This window comes from Poecilia latipinna, unplaced genomic scaffold, assembly GCF_001443285.1.
Source record: "Poecilia latipinna isolate Pla-1442-1.1 unplaced genomic scaffold, P_latipinna-1.0 Scaffold2561, whole genome shotgun sequence".
Lineage (NCBI taxonomy): Eukaryota > Metazoa > Chordata > Actinopteri > Cyprinodontiformes > Poeciliidae > Poecilia > Poecilia latipinna.
The window spans coordinates 4,350-13,919 of NW_015115177.1; the positions used below are offsets into that span (position 1 = coordinate 4,350).

General features: G+C 41.5%; 1 protein-coding gene across 2 annotated transcripts; it reads left to right on the top strand.

Annotated features, from left to right (window-relative positions):
- The first annotated feature begins 225 nt into the window (after positions 1-225).
- LOC106938319 (calcium/calmodulin-dependent protein kinase type II delta chain-like) lies at positions 226-6,712 on the top strand. 2 transcript variants are annotated; one of them, XM_015020290.1, is made up of 5 exons: positions 226-1,293; positions 3,517-3,592; positions 3,671-3,765; positions 6,129-6,357; positions 6,444-6,712. In XM_015020290.1, exons 1-5 carry the CDS (start codon positions 1,134-1,136, stop codon positions 6,445-6,447), a joined length of 564 nt encoding a protein of 187 aa, XP_014875776.1. In that variant the 5' UTR covers positions 226-1,133; the 3' UTR covers positions 6,448-6,712. The 2 variants fall into 2 exon arrangements, with proteins under 2 accessions (XP_014875776.1, XP_014875777.1); XM_015020291.1 differs by lacking the exon at positions 226-1,293 and adding an exon at positions 2,577-3,218.
- Positions 6,713-9,570: the final 2,858 nt, after the last annotated feature.

Consider the following 9,570-nt stretch of genomic DNA (forward strand, 5'->3'; position numbering starts at 1 on the left):
CTGACTTTGAAATCAAGGAAAGAAGAGAAATTGACCAAGAGGGAGCCAATTAATTCTAGCAGCACTGGATTCAATTGTTCTGGACTGAGACAATATCTAATACGTGGCAGACTTAAAATGGCAGAGCAACAACATAAGAATACAAACAGTCTGGCTTTTGTAGATGTGTAAAAAAAAAAGCCATATTACTATTCTTTAATCTTCTGTTTTAATTGGACTTGAAAAAGATTTGGGCTGCAAAGCGGAGCTGTTCTTAGAAGGTCTGGGTTTGAATCCAGGATGTTTCTGCATGGAGTTGTACCTCGCCTCCCATCTAACTCCTGGAGAAAGGAACCAGCCTTTTTGAGATGCTGCACTAAGAATGGATGGATGGAAAACTTTTTTTTTTCTATTAACAAAAACTGGATGTGCCACTATTTATTAGAGAAAAACTTTCTGTATGAAATGATGAAGGAATGAATGGGTGTTCCCAACTTGGCTTTCTCTGAATGTTTCTGGTCCTGCCTACTGTGCATTTATATGAATACTTTGTGATTTTTTTTTTTTTGAAGGAGGTTTAGATGAAGTTGCAATTGTCAGGGGAAATGTTGCCCTAAAAACTGACAGTGTCATTTGCATCAGCCAGTACAGTGCGTCAGCAGTGGGTTGCCAGATCTATACCATTTCTGAACAGCCGTTCCTAGATTGTTCTTTTGGGGCTCCTCCCATCACATGACGTGATGCAGCATTATGGCGCTGCAGGCTTCTCGGAGCCACCATTTTGGAGAGAAAGAGTTCCATTACTGTCTTCTGCTTCCTGTTGTCTGTGTGATTTGTTCCTTGCTGGTTAAAGAGTGAAGAACAAATGGTCATTTTCTGCTCATACTGCATGTATTTCTTCATGTTTACTGTATTTCCATCTCATTTTCTTTGTCATCCCTGCTGCATTTCCATCTCATTTCCCATCATCCTCAGCACACTCTCCGTACTCTAGTCACCAAATCTTCCACCTGAAGCACCTAAAGTACTCAGCCTCTCCCCCTTTGCTCTCACATTCTTCATCCTCCTCCTCCTCTTCCTTTTCCTCCTGCTGGTATTCTCCAAGCATTTGGCCTAGTGGTGAAGAGTGCAGCCAGTTCATCCTATGGTCACTGATGGCTGCCTACCTGCTCCTTTTCATCACATCTGTCCTCCTGGTCCTTTTCTCTGACCATTTCACTGCATCCCACTGCGGTCCCCAGTACGCCCCCACACAGGGCACTGACACCCAGCACAGAGCACCACTGGCTGACCAAGATCCCACCGACTCCCACTGTAAGTGTCATGGTAGCTGGAAGGAAGCTACAATCTTGAGCTGAGCTAAAGTCCATTTGCTAACTTTGATTCATGCTGCTTACAAATATTGGTGGTAACTAGGATTATATTTTTACTTATCAAGATTTTTTTACATTCAATGTTTTAGATCAGTGTTTCTCCACTCTGGTCCTCACCGACCCCCTGTCCTGCATGTTTTAGGTATTTCCCTTCTGCCACACACCTGAATTGTATCTCTGGGTGATTAACAGGCTTCTGCAGTACTTGATGATCATGCAATCATTTGAATCAGCTGTTCTGGAAGAGAGGCACATCTAAAACATGCAGAGCAGGGGGCCTGAGGACCAGGGTTGAGAAAGACTGTTTTAGACCGTGACAGACAACAGACTGTCCTTTCCGTCAGTTGTCATTGAAAAAGTGAACTCAAGTTCTACAGACACAGAGTTCCAGTTCTAAGTAAACTGCTGCAGTTTCTGTGATTTTAAAATTAATCAAGAAACCTACATGATGTCCTTGGTCCTATTCAGGTTCTATAAATTTCATACCACAAACAAGCAAAGCTGGTACGACAATAAAAAAAAAAAACTTGAATCCTTGAATAAACCCTGGACGCTACTCCAGATATTTTCCAAGTGTAAATAAGTAGAGAAAAGTACAGATCTAATATGGTTCCTTATCCATTGGCTTTAAAGAAGAAAATAAGCTAAAGAGACTAAACGAGAGTCTCTGGATTCCAAGTTTGTTCTAATTCCTTTTCTGGGTTAAAAGTGAGTACTCCACAGTTTCTAACAGAATAAAATAAAAAGAGGAAAGGACACATTAGGGCAAATGGCAACACTCAGACAAAACAAAGGGCAAAACAAAGACATGAGTGAAGGCCGTGACGTCACAGGGCCATGAAACCACGTTGCTCAGCCTCCTGGCAGAAGTCCGATAAAGGTGTTATCAAGGAATGATGTCCTTGGGAGCGCTCAGCTCTACAGCTCCATGGAAACAGCAGGGGGTGAGGAGGGAAGGAGCATTGTGTTTACATATCTTCAAGGAGATTAGAGATATGCAGCCCTTCCAAGGCCACATGGGGAAAGCCAATTCGTAAACAAAATGTCTTAGGTCGGGAAGATTATAAATTTCAATCTTCCCTAAAATCTCTCCGATACATCTCAGTTCCCAATTATCCAAATTAGTTTGGTCGTTCCACTGAACCGAAACTAGCAACTTCTCCAAGATCGATTCCATCCTGTTGGTGAGTTTTAGAGTCCTCAGCTGGGCTGCGAGTCTCAGCAAGACTCACATCCAACTTGCATCTCTGTCCACACCAACAGTCCGAGTGTTCGCTAGTTCGACCAAGTCCGTCATAAATTTATCGATAATCCAGGTATCTGCAATCTCCAAACAGCAGAAATCCTGTTATCATGAATAAATCCAGGGTGAATCCTGCCGGGTGTGTCCACGTAGGACAAGAGGGCTTTGATAAAAGTTACATACTTTCATATCGCCCACCCTCTTTCACTGGGAAACAACTCTTATTCCCACAACTCATAATCTGTCTAAAAGTTAAAGACTTTGAGTTTTGTAATGAGCTGTTTTTTTTTTTGTTTTTGTTTTTTTTTTAGCTGGATGTGCATCAGCAACCTTATCTGTAGTGTCTTTACTTGCAAAGTAAAGTCCATGAGGGGACGGGCAGTGTTTCAGTAGTTTCACAAATGGTCAATCAGAACTAAGTGGTGCTGTTGGATGCAGGACCACTGCCTTATTTTTGTCTGTTCTCTGACAGCGGAGCGGCTTGTTTTTGGACCTTCTCAGCAGAAGTATGTGTCAGTCATCAGTAGGTGGTATCCTGGTCTTGGTGACCATTCTTGGACATGTGACCGGACAGCAGAGTGTCAGTGTTCAGTTAGCTGGAAACAACACTGAAGCTGTCCAAGGTACACAGGTTTCTGTGTGAAGGATGCACTACTTACTATTTGCATTCATTGTCTCCTAGCTTACCTCTTTAGCATGAAAGGTAATATTGATGTTGCATTGAGTTCCATCCCCTTCACCTCCAACCAGCCTCTAATTCATTCTTCTCCATGTGACTGTGTGTGAGCCATGCCTCAAACTGTGAGCTTCCCTTCCTGAACATGATTATCATCAGTGCTCTCATAAAGCTCAAAATTCCAACTTGTGTTTCAGTTCACCATTTACAACAAACAGTAACTTTCTTGGGTGTGTCTTTTGCAGCCCGTAAGCAGGAGATCATCAAAGTGACAGAGCAGCTGATTGAGGCCATCAACAACGGAGACTTTGAGGCCTACACGTGAGTTCAGCTAGCTTCATACATGTGTTTCTGTAACTTTCTCTCTTCAGGCAACTCTAATGTGATCGTCTGTTTCAGGAAGATTTGTGACCCTGGTCTCACATCATTTGAACCTGAGGCTTTGGGAAACCTGGTCGAAGGCACAGAGTTCCACCGCTTCTATTTTGAAAATGGTAAAGATTTTCTGGAAATTCTGGGGTCTAAGTTCAAGGTTTCTTGTTGGAAAGCCAATTCAAAAATACACGCACACACTTGGTTGGTAATATACTCTTTTTTTTCTTGTTACTCATATAATAAGTTTTCTTATTTTTCTGGTTTTCTGATATTGGGAGATTTATGCTCCTTTTGAAGCAAATTGGCATGTCAGTTGGCATGATTATTTCCTATATTTTTCTGTTTTTACTTTTTATTGTTTTTATTATATAGCTAAAATATTTGAGCCCCCCTCTATAAACTCCTATGACTGCCTATTTTAATAGTTCAAACAACAAATATACCTTATCATACACTGATATTCATAATGGAAACAGTCCATCTACATTAGCGGCTCTTTGAAGTTACAATCAATAAATGGATTGAATGCTTTGCAAACGGCAGCCAATCGCATGCCACATAGCATTTTGTCATTGTATTTCAATGACCCAAGCTCCATGCTCTATAAAAATAGGTGAATCCATGACTACTGAGCAGCAAATAAACAATTATCCATTGTAGTTGCTGTAGGCAGAAACCTCTAGTAGATTGAGCTTTTATGAAAGTAAGTGTGCAGAAGAGGAGATAAATTCATGTAGCTGTGAAATGAAAAGCTGATCAGACATGGACATCCAGTAAAAAACTGATTTTTTAGGTGGATACCTAAAGAATACCTCAAAAATCTTTCACAAGTCAAGTTTTTGCGCGGTCTACAATCACCGGCCACTTTATTAGGTACACCTTGCTAGTAGGACCCCCTTCAGAACTGTCTTTAGTTAATCCTTTGTAGATTCAACAAGGTTCTGAAAACATCCCTCAGACTCTGGTCCATATTGATATGATAGCATCATGCAGTTTCTGCAGATTTGTCGGCTGCACATCCATGATGAAAATCTCCCGTTCCACCACATCTGGTGACTGTGAAAGCTAATGAACTAATTGTCGTGTTCAAGAAACCAGTCTGAGATGATTCACAGTTCATATCATAACACGGTATCCTGCTGGAAGTAGCCATCAGAAGATCAGAACACTGTGGTAATAAAGGGATGGAGATACTTTATTACCACAGTACTCAGGTAGGCCGTGGTGTTGACACTTTGGGTCCATCAGTCAATTGGTAGTAATGGACCCAAAGTGTGCCAGGAAAATGTCCCCCCACAGCATCACACCACCACCACCAGCCTGAACTGTTGATACAAGGCATGATGCATCCATGCTTTCATGATGTTGACACCAAATTCTGACCCTACCATCCGAATGTTGCAGCAGAAATCGAGATTCATCAGACCAGGCAACATTTTTCCAATCTTCCATTGTCCAATTTTGGTGAGCCTGTACGAATTGTAGCCTCAGTTTCCTGTTAGCTGACAGCAGTGGCCGGGCACACACATATTGTGCATTCACAGATGCTCTTCTCGGTTGTAACGAGTGGCAACTTGAGTTACTGTTGCTGTTCTATCAGCTCGAACCAGTCTGGCCATTCTCCTCTGACCTGTGGCATCAACAAGGTATTTGCGCCCACAGAACTAAACCCTTAGAGATGGTTGTGCATGAAAATCTCAGTAAATCAGTAGTTTCTGAAATATTCAGAAACTGAGTTGTTGGTGCCTGTCTGGCCATGTCTACTTGCCTAAAGGTATTGGGTTGCTGTCATGTGATTGGCTGATTCAACATTTGCGTTAATGAGCAGTTGGACAGGTGTACCTAATAGCGTGGCCGGTGAGTGTATATGCTGCTAATATGCGTTTGCATACCATTTCGTATAAAAAGTATTGATACACTTTAAATTATTCAATAGTTATATTGTTTCCTTTGCTCAGAGTATTACAACATCTTTTTCTGTGCATGCTGATGACACAAGACAAGTATTTCTGTATAACTGCATGATCACGGCCCACTAAAAGTACGCTGTGGCACATATCACATCATTCATGGTAATATGGGTATAAAACTCCTGCTCTAGAAAATGAACTTTATTGTGAAATGCTAATTTCATGGCCTGCCCAACTTATTCAAGTGGTAAAAGTGAAGGCAAACATGGCTGAACCGCCATAAAAAGAAAGACCTGGTCAGCTGGTTTACAGTCAGGACTGGACTGAATTTCACAGAATTAGCTGCCATCTGTAGTGCTACTGCAGCTTCTGTGCCCTTTGTTACCTGGTTACTCGGAGTTCAGCGTTGGGTTGAAGACTGGATGTTCATGTTTGCATTTTCAAATTTTCTGATGCATTTTATCCAATCTCAGATCTCCATTTTACCACATCACTGCTCAAAAATTAAGAAGATCGCCTATGTTCATCGGTGTTCTCAGGGGTCCCGGTTGGTTGACTTTTGTTCTCCATAGCTCTGTCTAAGGGGAAACTGCCCATCCACACCATCCTGCTGAACCCTCACGTCCACCTGATCGGGGACGAGGCGGCCTGCATTGCCTACATCCGCCTCACACAGTACATCGACGGCAACGGCATGCCGCGTACCATGCAGTCCGAGGAGACCCGCATCTGGCACCGCCGTGATAGCAAGTGGCAGAACATCCACTTCCACCGCTCCGGCTCACTCACCGTCCCCACCAAGTACGATCAACCCCAAAGCACAACCATATGGTGAAGAATCAAGTGAAACCATGTTTTATCTAACGGTCATGTGACCTGTGTTGCAGTTGAGTTCTTGGACCACAAACGGCCTCCAGCAAGACAGCTGACCAAACCCCACCCACCATGTGGACACAACATCCCAAAGCCAATCCTTGCTATCCTTTGCTAATGCTCCCCCCTCAGTGTGTTGTTTACATATTGTAGCTGCTGCTGCACTCATGTTAAAAAGTCAACAGAAATTAATCAAGGGATTTATGATTTTGTAGTGAGAATGTGTGCCATTTCTATCAGTAGTGTGTTTATTACCTGAGCTTCGGTTTCACCACTTTTAGATCTGTATGTTTTAACAGGAGTGCTTTTATAGGTTGTGTTAAGATGTAAAACTTTATCATTTTTAGCATTCCATGTATTCATATAATATGAAACGCTGAGGCACAATGACCAAAATGTCACACACTGTACCTCCTTCAGTACTGCCATCTATTATGCTCAGACTCATGTTTGCTTTGTTTTGTTTTGATAAGTTTCAATGATTAATGCATTTTTTCATTGAATCCATCCTTGAAGTGAAAATCCATTCAGCTCTCTGGTTTGCTAGTGCCACCAAGAGTATTGGGTGTTTACAAGGAAAGTCAAGTAAAACCTGATATTTTGTCAGCTTCAACTTGTGTAGGGGGAGCCTGTTCTGTGAGAATGTAAGCGGACATGGAATTTCTAGAGTCTTACATATTCTCATACATTATGAAAATTTTCTCTGTTCGAATTTGTTACATTTTATATTGTGATATTGATGCATGTTCCTCTTGATAACTTCCTCTTTTAGGCTTCGGTTTTTGTGATTCCCACTGTTTGCCCACCTGGTCCAAAGTACAAGTGCATGACAACTTTTGGTTAAGGTCTTCACTCATCATTTAGTTATTCATTTAATGGGAAATGAGTATCATCACCAGTGCTCTCATTATGCTTAATTCTTGTCATGATTAAAGGGAAATGGGCTCAAAATGTGAGGTGTTCAGGGCCTTTGATCATTTTCTTCATTTTTGGATTTTTTTTTTTTTTTTTGTCTGTACAGCTTCACAGAGATATTTGGTATAATCACATCACGCTTTCTACAATATACTGATGGGCCAAGCCTATCAAATAAAATGTCATTTAGACGAAATATGCATTTTTTAATCAATTTAAGTGTTTGTATTTACTATTCAAACCCAACTGCAGCTATTGCTGGGTTTCAGACAGTTAGTTATGTGGTTCATAACTAACTATGATCCACTTTCCAATATGGGCTCAACCTTTGACCTAGTTATTTTGGTTTAGAGTTAAATATTTAGCCTCGGATGACGTGTGAAATTCAGATGGAGGTCCGGAAGTGGATTTCTTCAATTCAAAACAGAGCAAAATGGATCACAGTGAGTACAAAAATACTCTAAGTGGGCTTGCACAGATTGAGAAAAAATATGTGTATATTTAGGATATGATCATAAATATCATATCCGTCTAGTGAAAAGACTTCTCTTATAATCTTAAGGATTTACCCGGTGTCGAGATGATCCACATAACTATCTGGAGTGCAAACCTCGTATATGATGAGCTGGGTGAAAGTTTTCAAAAGCCTGGAGAATAGCATTCTAGTTTCAGGTTGGGTCAACCATTTCTGCCTGGTGAGTTGTGCTATTTTAAGTAATTAGTCTATATAATGATGCTAATAAGTTGTTGTTATGCTTGAATCTCCTGATAACAATTTATTTAGCTTCTGTAAACCCGAATTCATGCTGGAGTCCATGTTGAGTCGTAGGACGCTGGATTCAGGTCCAACGTAGGTCAACCATTCACTGCCATCTACAGAAATTCCATGTTCATATATCCCATGAATATACTTCGTGTCCAGACATGAACCATGTGGTTGAATAGTCACAGCTCACTGCGACTGTATGGGTAGGCTATATTTAAGTTATTTAGCTTAATTTTTATTTTATTTTATTTTTTTTAGCATTAAAGTCCCACTGAATAAACATATTTTCTGTCTGGGACTCGGGACTGAGCTAGCTGCTAACATTAGCACTCTGCAGGGCAGAGGGCACAACCCAGGGCATAAAAATAATATAGTTTACCTTGCATATGAATGGTGTCCAAAAATATCCAAAATAAATATAAAATATCAGGTAATATCATTACCTGTTAGAAAGTGGTTGCTGCAAAATGTGGCATTGTTAGTTTCTGCACCCAAATTATTGTAGTTAACTTTTGACTGTGACTTTACACCAGGGGTCCCCAAACTCCGGCCCGCGGGCCGGATTCGGCCCGCCACGTCATTTGGTCCGGCCCCCTGAACAATGCCGGATCCGGCCCCCCTCCTCATACCAGAGAGAATTCAGTGTTTTTTTTCATATATTGTATTTTTCGGTTTATATGTGGATTTTTCTTCAACCACCAGGGGGCTTTTGAGCAGAAGTGAAACTAACTTTCCCTCAATGGAATATATACTAGTCAGTCCCAGTCACCGTTTCACTCACGGCTTTTTCCATTTGCATTCTGGGTAAAAATCTATCTAAAAGCGCGAATGTGTCGTCGCCCCCCCACCCCCCGCTCAACAGTTTCAAAGACAGAACAGCCTCCTCCTCCTCTCTTCTTCCCCCCCACCCCGCCTCGACAAGAATTTTCTAAGGTTTCTTTCTACAAAACCTGAGACCGGCCCCCGACTTGAGAAAGGAACAGCTATGTGGCCCTCGCAGGAAAAAGTTTGGGGACCCCTGCTTTACACTAATGCTGGGTGTCAGATGACGTAGAATCGATGTCACCCAATGCAAATACACCCACTGGGTGTGTAAAGTAGGTGTGACTTTACACACCCAGTCACACCCACTATTGCTGGGTGTAACTTTACACCCAGCAATAGTGTAAAGTCACAGTCAAAAGTTAACTACAATAATTTGGGTTATTAACCTGTCATAAGAGTGGAAACTAGTTTATTTTTCAAAGTCTTATTTTCACCATGTTCATATATTTACTTAGATATTTAGCTCTGAGCTAAATATCTAGCTGTGAGCTAGCTCTGAGCTTTACTGATCTAATTATAATGAAGTTAAATACTTAGCTTCAAAGTGACTATTGAACTCAGGGGCGCTGCCAGGAATCTTGGGCCCCCTGACAAAAAATTTGTTTGGGTCCCCCTGCACAGCTGCTGTTACAATT